The sequence below is a fragment of the Rhipicephalus sanguineus genome, chromosome 9, assembly GCF_013339695.2.
Source record: "Rhipicephalus sanguineus isolate Rsan-2018 chromosome 9, BIME_Rsan_1.4, whole genome shotgun sequence".
NCBI classification, from domain to species: Eukaryota; Metazoa; Arthropoda; class Arachnida; order Ixodida; family Ixodidae; genus Rhipicephalus; species Rhipicephalus sanguineus.
The window spans coordinates 70978111-70999429 of NC_051184.2; the positions used below are offsets into that span (position 1 = coordinate 70978111).

General features: G+C 48.9%; 1 protein-coding gene across 1 annotated transcript in view; it reads right to left on the reverse strand.

The window, feature by feature from the left end:
* Nucleotides 1-13758, reverse strand: part of LOC119405632 (tyrosine-protein kinase SYK) — a 55836-nt gene extending 42078 nt beyond the window's left edge. The window contains exons 1-4 of the mRNA XM_037672466.2: nt 13742-13758; nt 5740-6017; nt 3469-3668; nt 748-944 (exon numbers count right to left, since the gene is read on the reverse strand). Coding sequence (XP_037528394.2) covers nt 748-944; nt 3469-3668; nt 5740-6017; nt 13742-13758 — 692 coding nt within the window. The remainder of the gene's footprint in view (nt 1-747; nt 945-3468; nt 3669-5739; nt 6018-13741) is intronic.
* Nucleotides 13759-21319: the final 7561 nt, after the last annotated feature.

Genomic DNA, 21319 nt, shown 5'->3' on the forward strand with positions numbered 1-21319 from the left:
TTTACACAGTCTCGAACGGGCTAGCGCGTGCCAGCACACGTGGTTTTGTCTGCGTTACGCCAAGCTAGGACAGCATACGGCAGCCCGGGCCCCTAAAGTGCTCTGCACGTATCATCATCAAGGCGGTCGAAGAACAAGACGAAGAAGACTTCTCCTTGGCGCGAACGCACGCTCAATATGTTACAGATGGCTATGGTAGGTTTTAGAAAGCGGATGGTCGCCAATGGAACTACGGACAAAGCCCAGAGCAAAAGCTGCTTCGCATCTAAAAATGACTTAGCAGACCGCATCGAAAATCTTGAGAAATGCTGCACTCACGCTTGACAAGCTACCAATCTAATACCTTTGATTTCAGCGTGTGAATTATGATATGATCCATCATGAAGGGATGTAAGGTGTGCAGACATGAACCGAAGAGGAGCGAACCAGACAACGCAAAGGCGGCAATATGAGTCACTACTGTCTGTTGTTCTAAGCATAAACTGATCTGGTACAGCCTTCACATCTAAATGCTACAATACCAGACAACTAACACCTATCAAATGTAGGAAAAGGTCAAGAAAGGAAAACAGAAGAGAAAATGAGGACAGGGATAACTAGTTTAGCATGACCAGTATGCTACCGTGCACAGGGGAAAGAGACGGGAGGTTGTTGTATTCCAAGCACCTTCATGGCGGCTGTCCTTGCAGTTTACGGCCGTTTCATTCCCAACCACGCGTGTGCGCTCCGCGATCAATGTCCACTCACAGGAATCGCCCGTCCAGGTGGCCGGCGTCCTGCAGTCGCCTCTCGGCGTCGGCTCGACTGAGCCGTCCGTGGAACCAGGGTTGTATCTCGTGCAGGGTTTTGCTCAGTAGCGACCGTAGGTCGCCGGGACCAGGGCTGCCTTCGGGACGCACTCCTTGCGGCGACGGAGGCGTGGGGCTCCCATCCAGCTGCTGCTCCTGCGAGCGCAACGAAACGCACCACTGCTTTAAATACGTTCCCTGCATTTCTCCGAACGGTCGCTTTAAACTTAGACGAATGTAAGCTTCGAAAAAGAAAAAAATTCACCGACTATTACGAGCTGTTTAAATGTTTTTATTTTACGATAAGTTGAGTCGCGATTGCCTCGCTAACCGGGAGACCGCGGAAAGCAGCGCGTGGGCGCGTTCCACGACAGCCACCGCAGACAGGCCTCTGTTTATGCAGAGCTTTATTTCCATATATGGTATCGGTGCACACCCTCGCCGCATACCTTAGTGACGTCATCGGTGACCGCATAATGGCGTGCACTACTGTGGCGCAACAAGTGGCCGCCGCGGAACTTGTCGTCTCGCCATTGTCGTTCCCTCCTGCTTGCACTCTCCTCGCTATCGCCGTCTTTCATGCTCCGCTGCGCTCCGCCTTCTCTCTCTTTCATCCTTGTTCGCTCTGCCGGTTACGACGACGCCGACGCCGCTCAACTCAGGAACGGGGGCCTAAGAGCTGCGCTGTAAAACGTGTTTATTATGAGCGATCTCGCACCCGGAAAACTAGACGCAAAATTTAAGAGTCCGCTAGAGCGTTCCACACACAAAGTGTTCCTTCGACCAACGCACGTCTTCTTCTCCCAAGCCTCGCAGGTCAGCCCACTTCTTTGTGCCCGCGCTCGAGAGGCATGCGTTGCGCTGTCACAAGAAGCACGGGCAGGCACGAGGCATTGCAGACGCTAATACAGCGGCTCGCTGCGCTCCGGGTTCCCTCTCTTTCGTCCTCGTACGCTCTATCGGTTACGCCGGCGGCGGCGACGCCACTCAACGCAGGAACGGGCGCCTAAGAGCTGCGCTCTAAAAATTCTGGTGGCTACTCTAATCCTCGACTTAAGTGTCTGGCAGTGGCACTCACGCGTCGGCATTTGTGCGTCTTGGTGAATTCCCTGGGTTAAAGCCCTGAACACACGTACGCGCTACGCAAAGCTGCGCGCCCTCTCTCTCCATAGGGAGAGGGCGCGGCGCCGCGTCAGAAATTCACGCGCTGACGCGCTGCAACGCGTACGTGTGTTCAGGCCTTAAGATTGCGTTTTGTGGGTTGCCGAAGCGGATCTCAGAGGCCACGTAGAAAGAAGCGCGTGGTTGGGATCTTTTTCCGCCAGGTGCCGCAACAATTCCAGGCTCAGCTACCCACAACATTCAACGAACTCAGTTGATTTTCATTATTTGCCCTGACAGTTAATTTGCCCTTACTTTAAGTGAGGTTGTGCTCCGATATCATATGTATCCAATATAACTCCGAACATGAACCAGACCATTAATTTTTTAGAAGAATATTTATGAATATTCGGAAAAGAGGAAGCAAGTTCTCGACTGGATATGAATAGAAGGAAAAAAAGAGTGTCATTCGAGGCTCGTGCCCCTAAAGGAGAGCTGACGCCGTGGATCTGCACCCAGCAGATCCACAGTTCCTTTACGTGCAGCTCCTTTACGATCTAGTTCATTATTCTGATGCCACTTTCTTTCTCCACTCCCTCCCTCTTTTCGGGTTAGCCGCGTTTAACCTATTTTGAGACGCAATATGCTTTAGCAATAAATGTAGTAAACGTGGTACACAAATGAAGCAATGCAGGCCTGAGGGCATTATTTCCGCAAAGAAAGGGCCGCCGAATGTTATTAGATCCAGAAATATGTACCGCATCAAAAATGTGGGATAAAAATTTCTCTAGACGTTTCACGAGGGTGTCAAAAATAACTTACTGGAACACACACAGGAATAAAATAATTAGCATTACTTAGCACACCACTAAACTCTTACATGTGCAAAACACTCCAAGCACAAATGTATATTCATGGCATGCTTTGCATCTGAATATCCGGTATGTAGGCTTATTTCTATTTTTTTAGTAATACATTTTTGGGGAGAGCAGGAAAGCCAGACATAAGTTCAACAACTGCTTCCTGTGATAGGGTAATAAGAATAACAGCAAAAATATGTGAGGTTTTGCGCGCCAAAGTTATGATATGATTATGAGGGACGCTGTGGTGAAGGGCCCCGGAAATTTGGACAATAAATGAATGAATAAACTTTATTATAAGTCCGGCAGCTTCCTTCGGGTGAAGCGGTTGTAAGAGGGGATTAACCCCTGTCCCGTCCCACCCTCCGTCGATGATTTGGACATAGTGGTATTTTTTAACGTGCACTGACATCGCACAGCATACGGGCCTCTAGCATTTCGACTCTACCGAAATGCTACCGCCGCGGCCGGGATCGAACCCGGGACTTTATTTGACAGGTTCCTTGCATAAGGCTACGTTTACGGTGAACGCCTCATTAGTATGCCGAGCGACGCACACGGCCTTGCCGGGCTGATGTTCGCTAACCAAAAAAAAAAAAAGCAGTGTTCAGCGAATCACGAAACTGCAAGCGACCGCTCGATAAGATGGATGGTGGTGAGATCTCACGCAGAGATTGTCCCAATGTCAGTTTTAACATGTTACCAGAGTGTACACTCACGTCCATGCCCCACTGCCGCGCCTTCAGGAGCATGAAGGCGCGCACGGTGTCGTCAGAGAGACCCCAGTGTGTGGGCGGCAGCATGGCGTCCCTGGCCCGGTTGCAAGGCAGTGAGGGCCTCGTGGCAAGACCTTGTACGCCTTCGAGCAGGGCCCACGGGTCGCGGAACTGCTGGCCCGGTAGGCCGCACAACTCCACGCCTGCAGTTCAAAGCATCAGCTGTTGATACGTTGTAAGGTGCTTACTGAAGTACAAAAATACGCGTAACGATCGAGGAAGAAGTACTCGGGACGGAACAGAAAAATACGTAACTCGGAACTAATTTTATATTTAGAACAGCAGCGACATATACAGCTGCAGTAACCGCGCTCTATATTTGTCTCTGCGTTTCTGAGAATAAAGTTAGTTGCGAGTGACGCCCTTTTTATGTTCTGTCTCGAGTCCTTCTTTGATGGTTAGGCGTCTTTTTGTATTTCCGCAAGCGTGTACCAACTAGCCCAGCAACAAGTTTTACTAAGTTATCAGGCATTGTGTGTGCACGCAAATGTAGCGAACCAAGAACAACAGAGCGACAGTACTGCACTCTAAGCAAGGAAAAAAAAAGGTTTTTTGACTCCTTTAGGGTAGTCTTGACTTGCCACGTATATGATTCTCTTTAAAGAGGCACGCGAACTCTTTTTGGAGATAACTGTGCTCTCCTAGGAGAGTCGTTTGACCTACAAGAGAGTCAACGTGCCTCTTCAAAGAGAGTCATACGCGAGGCAAGTCAAAACTCCCCGAAAGGAGTTCCACATACTCTTTTCTGTTTCTTACAGTGTGGTACAAATATGGACGAACACACCAAAACGACCCTGATTATTGTAAGGGCTGCGGTGCTTGGCTATTATAAGGGCGAGAGAGAGAAACATGAAGGAAGGACAGGGAGGCTAACTAAGATATCCGGTCGGCTACCCTATACGTGGGAAGGTGAAGGGGGTTGTGAAAGAATGAAAGAAGAGAATAGTCTGTGACGACACTACAAAGACATGACAATAGCACCGTCCAAGTACGACACGCCAACATTGTCTGTGAACAGTCACAATTTGTCGTTGAGTTCGCCCGCAGCAACGCCATCATAGCGACTCGCGTTGAAGAACGTTTAGGCCAGTGCTCTAGTATCTGTCTCCTATCAGAAGGCGGTTCTCAAGCTGGCCAAGTGTTGCTGGGAGGGCTTCTCTTTCGGAGTTTACCTGTTACAGGAATATACCTGTAGCGTCAATTGCGCTTGCGGCGTGAAATTTCTGCAACGGCGTAATCGCGAACACGTCGCTTTTTCTCACGTCATTTTCCACAAGAACATTCGTGCAACACAAACACGTGGTTATATATGATGTTCGGGCGTATAGGAAATGCCACGAGATGTCGCTACCAGCTAACCACAACTAGAGTTACTTTATATGCTACCTTTAAGTAGCAGAGTTGCGCGTCCGTTTTCCAAACACCGCTAGCATGCCACGCATTGCGGAGAAGCTGACGCTCAGGCAAGTTTTTCTATTTCCCGTCGCCGCCGCCGCAGTGACCTGGATTAACGCTATAGTTATCGTCATTAATTTTCATTGCCGGTCACTGACACGCTAAGCATGTTGCCTGCAAGCACAAAGTGCGGCTTCGCCGCATTGCTGTGGTTGCTAGCCGGACCAATGCGCAACTCTGCTATGTAAAGGTAGGATATACAGTGACTCTAACCGTAGCCTACTATTACGCACACGCGACTGCATGTACCGAAATACCGGTCGTGCTAAATATATATTCAATACGGAAATATAGTCAAGCTTTGCAACCCACTTGCTGAAAACCTTGACTATTTGAGAGAAACACCTATTTCAATTATTTCTTTTCGGTAAAAGCGCATATTTCACCGAAATTCCGGGGAGGGGGGGGGGGGTTGCCCGAGCAATGAGCATTGCTCATTGCTTTTGGGGGAACGCTAGGGACTCCCCCCCCCCCTGGCTACGGGCCTGGTGTGCGTGAAACCTTACCGACGAAACGGAAAGTAGCTTAAGAATTGACGGCGCTAATACAGTGAGGAAACACTTACAGCAACATTGGCGCCAACGCCTGCAACACTACAACACCGGCACCGTTGTGTCTCGCCCCCGTCTTGGCGCCAGCAATTATTACGATGTGCGTGATCAACAAAGTAAATTCAAGTTGTGGCAAGTGACTACGGCGCCGCAGTAGTGTGCCAACGTTTCCTTATGATGTCAATCAAAACCGAGGCGCCTTCCTCACCTGCCCCTGCGAGCCTTCGTATCCGGTAGTGTAGCACGCTGCGGTCGAAGCAGAGCGAGAGCACGTAGTCGGGCCCGCTTCGGCGCAGCAGGTACAGGCCGTCGGCGCATCCCCGCTCCCAGAGGATCCACTCGGCCGTCTCGCGGCTGACGGCGCCGTAGAAGCAGGCCGCTTCCTCCAGGGGCTCCGCCGAGTCGCCCCCGTCCCCGTCCTCGTCGGCGGCTCCGCAGCACGACGGCTCGGCCGACAGCGTCACGCCACCGCCCGCGCTGCCAGCCCTGGAACGAGAATACGCAGGAGGGACACGTATTAGAGAGATTAAAGAGTACAAGCTGGGAGTGTCAGTAAGTTGCGGCTCGTTCACTGCACTTTACTTAGGCTTAATAGAGTGGTACTAAGGAATTGTTTTTTTTTTGGGGGGGGGGGGGCATGGGGGGGGGAAAGGAGGGTCAACCAGCCTTTATGTATGTTCGTGCGTGCGTTTGCATGTGTGAGTGAAATATATAGACATGCAGAAGTGAAAATTTTGGGGGCAAGTTTGACACCTCAAACATCCTCCCCCGTTTGATGCTACGCCAATGGCAGGGCGAGAAGGGAAATAGGGATAAGGAAAGGGGAAAGCAATAGGCCCTACACATACCATATGCAATAGCGCTGAGAAAGCAGTTGAAGGCATTGTCAGCGCCCACTGTTCCTTTCTACAGAAAAGCTGTATGCGTCTAGGTTCTGGCCGACCGCATCTGCGGACAAGAGTGGCGTGGAACAACAATTTTCGGCGAACCGATTAACTCGACTGATCCAGCGTTTTTGAGTCGAAAAGTGAACCTGGCGTAAAGGTATGATTTCTCCGACTATGAAGAATGACGTGAAAAATTTGGTTTAAAAGACAAGACCACTCGCATAAGAAACTAACGTCATGCCATTTTTTTTTGTACTTTCGTAACATCGGAGTTTCTTATGTACTGCAGGATTTCATTTTGATACCGCCGTTGATCGGATAATGCGCGTAATGTGCAAGATAAACACTGGTGTATTTGAGTGTATGTCTGTTTATTGGCTCAATATAGTCGATAATGATAATATGCAGATTCACTGCAACAGTATTCACTATAACACAACCACCATGGTTATAGCTTCGCTGGCTTCCACCTTTACGGCAATGGAAGGGCTCTGAATGTTTACCTGTTAGCATTCGATCCCTTGTATCTCGGAGATATGGGAAGGTGGTTCCACCGAAATGTTTTTATTGCATGTTAACAGATTCATTTTTCATAGCTTATTGTGAATTGCCACCAGATGGCACGGCTATCCATAACGAAATGTTAAGGCTCGGAAACGAAACGTGATGTTGAACCTGAATTTATACGTTTAGAAAATAAATAAATTCTTTCCATCTTAACGAACGGGAGAAACGTACTCTATTCATATATTCGGTGGAGATCTGCATGAAATCACGTGCCCGTGCAGTCTAGTTAAACAAATGTCATTTTAGAACCGTAACAAAATGATTGAAAGCTGGAACCAACTTATTTAACACTAGAACAGACATGCGATTTTGTTGGAACTAGGAAGGCTATACTCCCAACCTGTTGTTTTTTATTGCGATAGCAAATCATATGGACACTCGATGTGAATTTTCGCTGTCTCTATCATGTTCCGTATAAAGCCCAAACCGATAACATCGCCCAGTGCGTCGTATGTTCTATGTGCAGGCGAAAACTTGCACAGGCGGCAGGCGGGCGCGGCTCAAGCAGAGATGAAACGCGCCGGCCGGATTCGTCGGGCAAAGGAACACGGAGGGGTGCCGGTGTGGTTGAAGAAATGGGGTGGGGCTGCGTCGCCGTGGCAACTATTGCGAACTTTGATCTCGACAGACATCGGTACACGGCTCCTACCCTTGTACGCGTTATGCCCTCACTGCGTACTGCGCTTCGCGGTGACAAGCAACACAAAAACCGCTTCGCTCCCTAGGGCGGCCGTATTTGCACACGTCATTGTTTCGTATAAGTACGCCAGATCGGATCCTGGAGGAATTAGCTGCTACCTTTACTCCGTATGACATTTCAAGTTGTTGCTATTGCACTCATTGCTTTGCCCTCGCGGAGAAACCCACTTTTTGGGGAACGCTTTATCAGAAGGTTGGCTCAGTGCACTCTTTGCTGACAATGAAAATGTGATTTATGAATAAGTCTTCATATCACTAATTCATTGAATCAACTATAGGTACGCGAAAACGCATGGTCTTCTGTTTCACATTGTGTTTCGTTGACGCACACAAACATACACGTTTTCATACTTTGCCTCTACATGCTCCTATAAAAAATATTGGTTATAACACTAATGGATTTCCTTCGAGGAATAAGGTATATCAGAAAGACGAGCTCATCCCGCACGTGCTACGCACGAAACATTGTGGCGCCGCGTTCGTGCACAGTTCGTCTCTTCTCCCACCCGTTCTTTGACTTCGGCTTCTGTTGACTCTGAGTCGTGCCGGTGGAAACTGCGAGCGCAAACAACGCCGAGTCGACGGGTAACCCGACCGAGTCTTTGTACGGACGAAAGCTCGCTCCCTGGCGCCATTCATTTAACGCCGTTAGCAGCGGCAACAACGCCTATAAGGCCGTTTCTCCCGGCTTGCGGCGTGCGTTTTGCTGCAGTTAGGAAGGCTCTTGCGCAAGCAAGTCGTTCGGGGTAATCGAATCGCCGAAACAGCGAGCAAGGAACTGCACGCCGTAGCCTATGTACGGGAGAGGAGTCGGGAGTTTGAAGAACCACAGACTCCAGGAGCCTTCCACCCCCCACCCACTCCGTCTTCTGGAGCTCTGTAATCGACGCTCGTTGAAACGTTCCGCAGTGTCGAAAACGATGAACAAAAAGGCAAGAGACTGCGTTATAGGAAAGCACTCCCCCTCTCCCTCCTGCTCGCCCCTTCTCTCCTCTTACTCTCGACTATCGCAGGAAGGCTGGGGAAATAAGTGCCAGGCGCACGGCGCTATTTGGCACCTCCTTGCTGCTGGAGAAAACGGTCTGTTCTCTGCTCGCTGATGACGTGTTCGCTTACTAAGCGCTTTTCTTAACGCTTTTTCCGTTGTTCTTTCGCTGCTGCAGAAGGGCGAGTACGGTAGGGAGTGTGTCCAACTGCAAACGAAGCCGTCCTGCGTCTGAGAATTGCTGGAAGCGAGCCAGGAGGGAAGTAGGCCAAAGACTGATAACTCTATATTGGAAGATAACGATGTTTGAGACATTCCGAGCGAAACGCCTTTAATGACACGATTGCCACACGAGGCCGGTGAAGGTCAGGGTTTTCCAATGACCTCTGTGCTCTAAGTTTCCTTAGTGTTGCTGGCGTATGTATGCATGTATGTATGTATGTATGTATGTATGTATGTATGTATGTATGTATGTATGTATGTATGTATGTATGTATGTATGTATGTATGTATGTATGTATGTATGTGTGTGTGTGTGTGTGTGTGTGTGTGTGTGTGTGTGTGTGTGTGTGTGTGTGTGTGTGTGTGTGTGTGTGTGTGTGTGTGTGTGTGTGTGTGTGTGTGTGTGTGCGCGCGCATGTGTGTGTTTCTGTGACCTCTTGGAGGGCTCCATCCCAGCACTCAATCGCATTTCTGCGTCTGGATGCTCGCTCTATCACTGCAATGGTCGCAACAGTGGCGACGAAATGTAAGTTATCAAGAAATATCAATGAGTTTACCGACAAACTCACCCCGCAATGCTGCCGCACGAGAACTCGCGGACACTTGTATCCGTGTTGAAAGTCCTGCTACGTGTGGTGAAGATTTTCCAGATGGCACCAACTAACGTTTTTTTTTTTTTGCGCTTATACACATATTGTAGCGGGGTTGCAGCTATGACTGTGGGGAGGTGTGCGAAGAGGAGGCAGACGACGTGTCGGTGTTCTGAAGATACACAACCGCCATCTTGACTGCTGGACTATTCCATACTGTAAACAAGTTAAATATATTCGTAACAATATATACATTCGAAACGGGCTACAATAAAGCAGAGAATGTATTAAATCACTTCTGGCTGCGCATTGGTCAAGTCACAAAAGGACAGGAGTCCTTTCTCTACCGGGAAAATGGGTTTGGCATGTCCGTGCCTGTCCTACTTCTTTCTTTCTTTCTTTCTTCCTTTATTTATTTATTTATTTATTTCTATCACATTGCGTAATGCTCCCTCCTAATTGTTTATTCCGTCCATGCCGGGAATCGGACCTTCATCCACGTGCTTAGTAGCGCAACGCTTCAGTTGCTATAGGCAACCGCGACGGTCATGCGTTCATATCCAGACAGCAGAGAAATGCGGCAACGTGAAGCGACTAGTCACGTTGATAAAATATCAGATCGCCATATCAGAAATGGCTGATCGCTGACAAGGCCACCATCGACAGAGCATCACTTATGGGGAAACGGCGCATAGAAATACAAATACCTTTGAGGGCCGCATTTCTGCGCACTCGCCGGCGCCGGGTTTCTCGCGTACAACGCCGCCGCTGCCACAGAAATCTGTAACTCATGACAAGCTTCGCTTGAAGAGGAAAGATATTGTGATATTGAACTCAAAAGCCATTAAAGATTAGTGGAGCAAATCGCTCAAACTTCTCGTCGGTAAGGGCTATGGAAGGAGTACTAACACATGCGGCACTTTTACAGGCCATAAGAAGAAACTTCGAAAACACCTCGTGCTGTTTGGTCTTCTGCGCAGAACCAGTGTTTCATGGCTTCGGTATCACCAATTTCTTCGTTTCTTTTTATAGTCACTTGACGCATACGCGGCTACAAGTTCTTGCATTATTCCCCTTCGCCCCTGAACCTCTTTCAAATGTGTATGAGCGCAACCGCGACCGCTAACGGCAGTCAGCGCTTGTCCTGCCTTCTTGTTGTCCGTGTTTATTTTGCGCTGCTTTCTCGCCGGATGGCGTGACTGGTCGCACACGCGTCTCGCTTTCGCGTGGCGTGCGAGGCTTAATGTGTTATATCGGTCGTTGCGGCTATTGCACGCAGCCACTGTGAGCTGCCTGTGCCTTTGCATCAACACCGCGTGACACAACGCTGTGTGCTGTGCGACAGCAGTCAAACCGCGTAGTTCGTGAGCCGCATAGGCGTGCGCAAGATTCTCCTGAAAGGGCGGGAAGGGGATGCAAACTTTACCGCACCCTCCCTCTCTTTCCAGTTGGAAGAAGGAAGAACAAAAGTCTAAGCCATTTCCACCCCAAGTGCAAGTTAGACGAATCAATGCTCCGCAGTACGTACGTGTTTCCCTTGCGTTTGTCTCGTGTTTTCCTGCTCTTTTCTATTCTTTTGTGTCCCTTTTTTTTGTGTTTATCTGCTCTTTTCTGTTCTTCGTGTGATTGTGTGATAAAAATGCGGCCTGCTCGGCTCATGTTTATCAAACGTGGGACCTGCGTGACGCCAACACGAGACATGAGACGACGACCGTTTCGCTGTCTCTTCACTGGCTCGGACAGACGAATTGGCCCTTAGGCGACGCTGCTGTTCACGGGCAAGTAAGCGTTGGCGTTCCAAACGAGCAGCCTGCTCCGCCTATGTGCATCAAACGTGAGACCTTCGTGACGCCAACGCGAGACATGAGACGACGACAGGACGATTCCTTAAACTGCACCGAAGGTAAGCTTCGCAATGAACGCACGACTGAAAATGAAGCGATGACGTGGTCCTCGGCCGCTCACCCGAAAAGTTGTGTGGTCATAAGCGTGCACATTAAACAATGACGGGGCAGCTCCATGTGAGTAAAAGTATGGGCCAGACTTGTCACGCCCCTTAGATGACTAGCGCGGCTCATGCGCACACCGAAGAGGCTCGTTCGCTGATTGACTGGGTCCTTCGTCGTGTCCTTGATATTGAACAGTGAGCGCACAAAATATGCATTGACGCACGCATAAATACAGCAGTTATGGCGGGGCTGCAAAAATGGCAAACAAGAATAAATGTCCCATCCTGCGCCACAACACAAAAGGGCCGTCGCAGTACAGCGCTGTTGATTACGCCTTCTTTACGTGTGCGCGAATGTATCTTTTGTGTGCCACTTCATTAACATCATGACTCAACAACTAGCCCATCACATATTAAACAAATCGTGTCCTTGTGAGCCCTACAGATGGGAACGTACAACACGATAGACGCTCGATGTGCGAGTCACGCGCGACCGTTGTTTTTAATGCTCTTTGCGTCTAAGCGTGCGAGCTGTTGTTTGCCTTGATTTCGACCATAGCGCTTCTTTTTCCTTATTATTTATTTACGTTTGCCTCACGTGCGTCGTTTCGGCATAGATGCGGCCTCTCGCAGTTCGCGTGTTGCAGCCTCTATTTATGGCCAAAGAACGCAGCCGTGTCGGCAACGCAGGCGGCTGTCACAAACGTAGCGAATAATTTTTTATGTTTTTTTTTTTGCTCTGGGTTGTTCTCGTTCTGAGCGCGCGTTGTACCGATCGCCGAAACCAGCCGGCTGGGTGTACAGGACGTGCACGTCTGGCAATCGAGCGCTAGCGCTCGGAATGTCGCGCATATGCAAACAAAATTTGGTTATAGCGGGCGCGTGCTGTACGCTATTATATTTGTGGCTTTGGTTGCTTGTTTTTGTGTTGCCCTACAAAACGTAGTAGCAGGGGGACATAAAAAGGTGATGCAAGACCAATGCTAAAGAACACGATATATATATATATATATATATATATATATATATATATATATATATATATATATATATATATATATATATATATATATATATATATATATATATATATATATATATATATATATATATATATATATATATATATATATATATATATATATATGGGTACATACACATATATAACTATATGTGTATGTATCTGGTGACCATGGCGTTTGATAGATGATCCCTACAAAGGTACGCTCGTGCAGTGGTTGGACCTTTCTAATTTAGGCATTTCCCCAACTAGGGATATCAACTGGTATATAACTAGCCGCCGAGCTACCGCTCGGCACGACTCTGTCGTCAGATTATTCTTTCGCCATTCGATTCTGTCGTCATTCAAGATGTAAATGAACTTCTGTTAGGTTTCCTCAGCGCCAGTCTCTGTCTGCCTTGGCTCTCTGCTCCTGAAGTCCATGGGCCTGCGGGTGGACTTCTCCGCTCAGCACATCGCTACCCGCTGGTCGGCTCTTGTAGCAGGCGAGTCGCAAAGCGGCCTACGGAATCCTTTCCGACGACGAACGGAATGCGAAGGCCACCGTTCGCCGGTGTTCTGGCGTATGCGGCATATTAGAGAGATCGAAAAGTCCTGACTAATAATTGTTGGAGTTTTACGCCCCAAAACACTCGATACGGTTATCAGAGACGCCGTAGTGGAGGGCTCCGGCAATTTCCACCACCTGCGGTTCCTGAACGTGAGCCTGAATCTAAGCACACGGGCCTCTAGCATTTTGCCTCCATGAAAATGCGGCCGCCGCGACCGGGATTCGATCCCGCGACCTGTGGGTCACCAGTCGAGCACCTTAACCTCTAGAACAGCGCGGCGAGTGAAAGTCGTGATTTACGGTTGCAGTCTGTGATTATTATTCTTCCCTCGCCACTTATGTGTACACATCATCCATCGGCGATATCATACATTCGGGTTAAGCTGTCAATAATATCAAGTAGGTGGGACGTACGTGTGGACACGTTGACATTGATTCGTGGCAAAGGTGGTAGCGTACGATTGAGGAACAGCGATAAAAAGTATGAAACGGAACTAAGCATGTCCTCCTTTCATCAGTGTGCCTCACTTGTGCACATTCATCGTATACACATTAAGTAACATTGATTGGAACGTGGTTTGCGACATATCCCTGCTGGAAAACATGAAACTGCCTTCCGCAATCGTCGGCCTTCCCGATGCTCCTAACGGGCTCTTTCCCTTCGAGGGACCAGGTTCTGTCATTTCTTGCCCAACATCTAACCGCATTGTCCGGACTGTGGAGAGGTGCATTGCTCATTACCTCACATGCTCCGGCATTGTTCTGAGTTACGTGACGAAGACTTGAACAAAAAAGAGGACTTGGAGAAAGCTTCTAACAGCGGCGGCCTCTCAGTTGAACTTCGGGCTGTCCAGAGGGCCTGCGAGAGGGCGGAGGGTCACGGCCTTCCGGTCTCTACGTAGGAGCTGCCCACGACTGCTACGAATTTCCCCTAAAAGGGGGGCGTCACAACGCACGTCCTCAGAACGTGAATAAATTTCTCTGTCTGTCTGTCGACCGGGTGGCGTGTATTAACAGCGAGGCTCTTTAAAGCAGCCATAATTTGTGCGGAATATCCTGTGCGGCATATCATGTATGTGCCAGGGAAATTGGGTAAATCCCACTACTCATTGCTGGTCTGCTAAAAACAGAAGAAGGCAACAGTTATCCCAACAAATGGGTATGTTCCACAGACATTTGTGTGGCCTATCACAAAACTATGATCATCATAAACGGGTATGTGCCACAGAAAGAGGGTAAATCCCACTGCTCATCACTGGCCCACTACAAAGGAAGAAGGCAACAGTTAGCCCGAAACTAAGCAATGAGAAAGGCGACGGCGGCTGCGAGAAGACCAGGTAGCGATATAAGGCTTAGGCCAACGACAACCTGCCCGTAGATCTATGAGAGGCGCGTACGCTTGGTTTCAGCGCGAGTTTCTGTCTCCATAGTTTGGACATCCGTGTCGTGTCTTCGACTGTCTGTGGTTTAACTCGAACCTCTCTGTGCTGAGAATCAACGTAGAAACAACCTAGCATCACCTAGCTAGAAACCTAGCAACGACCTAGAAGCAACCTAGAAACAACCCTCATCCTCTTTATAAGGCCTAGAAACAACCTAGAAGCAACTAGAATAGTCTTAATATTCGTCCGGTTTCGCTGCGAGAAACCCTGCGCGGCTTAGTGTAAGCTTCGCCAATATTAATTGGCTGAAGTTAAAACAGGCGAGTTTACCCATAGAGAAGTAATACAGGCGTATACATTTCGATACCAGTTTTAACAATATATCTGTTATAATAATGAGAAGCGGAATGCACCGTCAACCTTAGTCTGCTTCACAATGCTGGTCACAAGAAAAGCATCCGGGCGCCGTACTTATGGTCTCTCACGAAGAGACGGCAGTGAACGGCTGCGCGGAACGTTTGGGTTGTCGTCTATTAAAAGCGTGCAGTACGCTTACAACTACGCTAGGCCACATTCACCACCGACCAGTTAGCTGAAGAGAGAGAGATAATAAAACGAGAGAAAGGCAGGGAGGTTAACCAGAATTGTAGCATCCGGTTTGCTACCCTACACTGAGGGGGAAAGGGAAAGAAAGATGGAAAGGACAGCGGAGAGAAACTGCACACGAAGACGGCGTACAAGAATCCATCCCGTTATCAAGAACGGATGCTGCGATGAAAATTCGAGAGATTGCCAATGAAGACATAAAATCCTTGTGGAACACACCAAGTTTACAGCACACACGACTGCATAGACTGGACCCGTGTCGTCGACTTCGGCCTCCGTCCGGACTCTCTCGACTCGAGGCAACGGTGCTTTGTCGACTGTGGCTTGGTGTTGCTTTCACCTAATCTTTTGCCTTCCGAATCGGCATGGCAGAGAGTGCTACTTGCAGCCAGTGTGACAGCGAAGAAACGATAGAACACGTTCTTTGTCGCTGCCCTCGCTACAGCTCGCACAGACTGTCGCTAGCTGCTGTGTTGGCCCGCCTTGACGACAGACCCCTGTCGGAACAGTCAGTGCTGGAATGCCGACCTGAACTGTCTGCACAGCGAAAATCGTTTAAGGCCTTACTCAACTTTTTGCGTGCCAGTGGCCTATTGAATAGGCTTTAGTACTGCCGATCTACAGTTAGCTGAAGATGCTTATCATGATCTATAGGGTTGTCAGCAATTAAGTTGTACCGACGCGTTTGCCGCCCCCACGCCTCCGCTCATTTTCGGTGCTTATCCGTTAACCCTTTCGCTCCCGTTGAAGAGCATGAGCGTCGTGAAATTTTGCACCAAAGTGACAGATGACGACTATTGTAGTCATCAACGAAAATTAGTACCACACGTAACCACTGACGAATATACTCGTCGTAGTCGTGTTTCTTGGCGCTGAATGGCCACGCTTGTGCATGTTGGGACATTTGTGTCTCGGATTTCATTTTATTGCCATCGTTCATTGTACTGCCATGCGGTGAAGCCATCTTCGAGCTCTCTTTATTACGCAATTGGTGAAATAAAGGAACCCCAAATGAATTGCAATAATGGTACCCTTTTCTTCAGAACAAAAAAAAAAACTTCTATAAATTGAGCGAGAAAAAAAATTCCGATAAATTTAGTTCAACTTCTTTTTTTCTTTTTGCACGGCAGGGACAGTGTTTAAGGCCTTGCCGCACTCGCGCCGTCATAGTAGCCCCTTCAGATTCTCGGTATGCTTCGCCACATAATAGTTTGATGTTGCAGCGAAGCTGACATGCATCCGCTACGGCCGCAAACTGATTGACTCACGAAAGCACTGGTTCGAGCCTGCGAGACGATCCACGCGACAGCGGTGGTGGCTTCAGTTAGCGCAGTTTCGGACCTGCAATTTGAGTGAAATGTCCGAAAAATCATGTTTCGAAGAGTTTGATCGTCCGAAATTTCGGACATTCTTACTCATTTGCTCCTTGACGCTTGTGGCCGTGCCGCGAAAGTGTGCGACTTTTCGAGCATGTCCGAAATATCGGCAGTTAACTCTATTATTCTGTGTCGGGGGTCCTTGTTACCAATGTGCGTTGGCATATTCAATGCGTTATTATAGTTTTCTCACAACAGCCTGTCCTACCCTTATTTTACATTTTTTTCATACATTGCGTTTATAATAATTATATGTTATAACAATAGAACTTTCATGGCACTTGAATGTTGTCACAGTTGGGTTCAACTGTATCACATTGCGTAGAAAGGTCATGAAGCTCAGCGTGGCCTACTGACCCTTTGTAAAGGTGCCTTAGCGGTTAAGATATATAGGGCACTGCAAAGCATGAGGACGCGGGTTCGATTCCCAGCCAAAGCGACTGCATTTCTACGGGTGCTAAATGCAAAAACACAAGTGTGTTTAGATTTAGGCGCGCGTTAGAGAACCGCAGCTAGTCAAACTGTATTAATCAAGGATCCCTTACCACGGCGAGCTTCATAACAATATATTGCGGTTTTGGCGCTCAGAATCTCATTATTTATATATTATGAGAATTAGCTCCATTCGCCACATCTTATTGTCAGCGCAAAAAAAAATAACTATGCAGATAAATAATTAAAAACGAAGTGATTAAATGTCTGAAGTAAGTCCCTGAATTTTCAATGTACGCCTTGTGGCGTTAGGAAGACGCGAAGGCCTTATCTCCACGAAGCACTAGCGAAAAGATCGTAAATAATACCTGAATACGTTTTCTTTTGTTCTCTACTGATTTTTTGTTACCTATCACTAAATCGCCGTGCCGCTGACGCTCCGCTTCTGATGGTCCTTTCGAGCTGTAAGCCGTCGATACGAACAGGAGAGCCGTGTTTCAAGCACCACTTCATTTTTTAAATTTTTTTTCGTCCCCGGCTTGCTCCCAAACTGTTGCTACAAGCCTGCGATAAATAGCGCCGGATTTAAGGGTTTTCCGTCGGAGTTACGGCAATTAGGCCGACGGCGTAGCGCTCTCATGTCTAGAAAAAAAATCGCTACGAGATACCGACGAGTCCTCGGCCCAGCGCCCTTTCCGGAAGACACTAAGTTCCGTTTGTACGCCGAACGTAGACGCCCCCCCCCCCCCCCCACGTCATTTCCTGTGAGTTAGCTGTAGTCGCCCCTTCCTCCTCCACTCCTCCCTTCACAGAAGCTGCTTCAGCGTCTATTGTAGGAGAGTTGACGTGGAGAGAAACAAAATGTGGTGGGAAGAACGTAAGAGTTAAAAGCTGGGCCAGATTTCCTGGTGAAACGGAACCGGCCTGGTTGTCGCTAGATGACGCGCGGAGATGGTGCGAGAAATAAGAGGGTGAGAGGAGTAAGGAGAGAGGGAGCTAGAGTCATTTGCACTGGCCGTGTGTGGGTGGGCTGCAGCCGCCGCTTCGCGTCGTCAAACAAAAGAAGCAGAACCACGATTTCCTCTGCAAGCAAGCAGCAGATGCGCGGAGCTTCGCTTTCTCGCCCTCTCTCTCTGTCTCTATTCTACCACTCACTCTCCCCCTCACACCGAGTGCCGAGGTTTTCGGCGCTCCACTGCGTCGCCGTCTCTTATCTCCGTCCAGCACGCAGCCAAGCGAGCGAAGCTGCTGGCTTCGGCGTCGCAGCGAGCGAAAGAGGGAAAGGGGTTCGGTAAATACAGATTTCTGCGGCGACGCTACCGCGCCGCGCGCCACGAAATCCCTTTCTCTCTTTCCTTCTGACTGTGGCGTCGGTGTCGAGCGTGCGTTTATGAGCGCCCTCGGTCGTACGTTTGCGAAAGAAGGGACGGGGTATTGCGTAGGTTGCCGATGATGGCGGTCAACGCTTATCGGCGCGAAACCTCCGCGCGCTCGGTTCACGCCGAGCGGCTGTCCACTCGGCGACACCTGTTGGTGCGCGAGAGCTTGCGAGGGGATCGCGGGAATTAATTGCAAGGTCGATCCAAATAGGTCGCGAAGGTTCGGGCGGAAAGCGGTTCAGAATCTATTGCCAACAACACCAGCAAGGCGAATTATGGGTGCTGCGATTGAAGCGCGACTATGTTTGGAGGGAACAAACACTATATACCGTAAAACCAAGTTTTATTCAAGGGCGAAGCAATCTTGATGTTTTACAAATTACATTTATTTTGTGAACAATATTATGTAGGTGCATTGTGTCAAGAATGTAGGATAGTGTTTAATTATTACGAAAAACGTTTTTCTTAGCGCCCCCTGAAGAGAGGCGCACGTCATTGTTATTCAGTGCAGCCCTTGCGGTGCATCGAAAGGCGCGCTCGTAAACTCGTCTGCAACGACACGCCCCCTCACGTGTTCTGGTGTTTCGCACTTGCATGCGTTATGTGAATTATTGTGGTGAGAATTTGATTTTGGTGTTCGCGAAGTTGCGAGGTGCGTTTCATCGTTGGTGAACGTGTTGGCTGCGGTGTTTCCTGCGGTGCTTTCCTCGGTACTCGCGGAAACGATGTGGTGTTCCAAGGATGCAACAGCAACACGCGTATGCCTGGCGAGCCTTCTCTTCTAGATATGACACCGGGGCAACGGTTCGGAGTAGTGTGCTTGCTGGATTTTCATGGATCAGTATTCCTGCTGCCCGGTTTCCTTCGTGAACACGCAGTGCCTACTTTATTTCCTGCTATTGGTGAGCAGATCACTAAGTTATCTGTCGCGCTACAATTCGCATGTCTTGATACGTTACACGTAAGGTTAATTTATCGGAACCTAAGGCAAAACATAGTGCATGTAGTGTACGCACTTTTTGTACTTATTACGACATTTGTTGCGCATTGTGTAGGGTGTGATAAAATTGCGTTATTGTGACCATTGAATAAAACTGAAATATCATTATTTTGGCGTGACCAGGAGTCATTTCTTCTCATTAGAACTGAAGCACACATGCAATGCGCTCTTTAAGTCCCCTGCGCATGTGCGAAGAACATCAGCAACGTTGCAAACACGAGAGGTACGCTGCTGCCTACTTTATTCACCCTATCGAAGAAGGCACCAAACGCAGAATAAAAGCTCCAAGACTAAGGTTTCGTAGTAAAGCCAAGGCGAATTGAACGGTGGTGCAGTTAAACACCGCTGTTTATTCACGGGTCGATATTAGTTTAGCTAGCGTTGGCTTCAAGCGCACTCGCCAAGGGGACAGACTTTTGGGCTAGTTGGTTTTTTACGTTCATTGAAGCCATAGCGCTGATAAGACAGGGACCACAGAAAGAGGACAGGACGTGCACGTCCTGTCCTCTTTCTGTGGTCCCTGTCTTATCAGCGCTATGGCTTCAATGAACTCGCCAAGGGGTTGCCGGCTCGCCGTAGCGCGAGTCCTTAGCGATAAGGGGCCTATGAAAAATATTTGGAGGTCAAATTTCGCGCTAGTGACAACAAAATGACGTCACTGTTTACCAGATATTGCATCACATCCGCTTTATTTTTTGTTCCGCCGGAAGTGTTCCCTCCTCACACAGATGCCGCTAAGCGCCATGAGCAGCTGATGAGCCGCCATTTTCTGAACGTATGGGCTTCTATGGAAGCTTCGCTACCATTTACATTTACCTTGTTAATTGTAGGGAAGACGTGGCTGCTGTTAAAGGGTAAGAACCATTGGAACGTTCGTGAGAAGTTTAGAGCACAAGGTGCGAAAGTCTAAAGTTATAGACATTTGGTAGTAGACGAAGTAGCACTGAAACAAAGAGACGAGCAGGTAGAAGTATCGCCATTGCCGTGTACATGGTTCTCCATCAGGGAGGGGGGGGAGCAAAGATTTACGGCAGCCCACCTCCCCTCTTACACACACGTATTGGTCGATTGTGAATGCGAAAAAACAGCACGACAGGCGACGTAACTCAAACGAAGAAACGCACGGGGCGAGCGCTGACTCCTTCGTTTGTGCTACGTCTCCTTTCACGCTGTTTTAGAGCGCAGATCTTAGGCGCCTCTTCCTGCGTTGAGCGGCGTCGGCGTCGTCGTAACCGGCAGAGTGAACGAGCACGAAAGAGAGCGAACGTGGAGCGCAGCGGAGGATGAAAGACGGCGATAGCGAGGACAGCGCGAGGAGGAGGAACGAGAGTGGCGAGACGACAGGTTCCGCGGCGGCTACCCGCGGCGCCACCATAGTGCTTGTGATCGTCTGGTCGCCGATGACGTCATCACTAAGTTTTGCGGCGAAGGCATCCACCAATACCATATATGGAAATAAAACGCTGAATGAACGGAGGCCTGTCTGCGGCGGCTGTTCTGTGTTGGAACGCGCCCACGCGCTGCTTTCCGCGGTCTCCCGGTTAGCTAGACGGTCGCGCTACGCTCCGTCGGCGGCAGTTGATGTAAAATGGGCTGCACGAAATTGTCCGCGCCAGTCACGCTATTCCCGGCGATCTTTACTTAATGTAAACACTGTACCTAATACAAAAGTCTCAGCCAGTTCTTTCTGAACAATGAGCAGCGCAATTGGTGGAAGTGCGTCGTCGGCCGCTGCTGCTAAACCAGGTGGCCGAGCAGAAGCTCAACGCCGCCGACGCCAGTATTTAGTGGTATGCAACTGTGCATACATACATGTCTCTTTCAAGTTGTTTCCCTCAACTTATCGCAAAATCAAAACACCTAAACAGCTGCGCTCAGAATTCGCATTCGGCAGTATCGTAATCGTCGGTGACTTTTTACCATTGACAAATGTGCGACCAACTAGCTGAACGAACCACATTTCTGGATTATTGGTCGAGTCCTAAAGAAACCTATCTCAATCTTCGCTATGGATGCAAACATGAAAATGAAGCGGAGACGTGCTGCCCGCGACAGCCTGCCTTTGGTTCCCGGCTCTGCTAGCCTAAGAATGGGAAGTGAGCAGTTCTTGCGATGCGACGTAATGTGCCGTCGGCCGCCCTTGT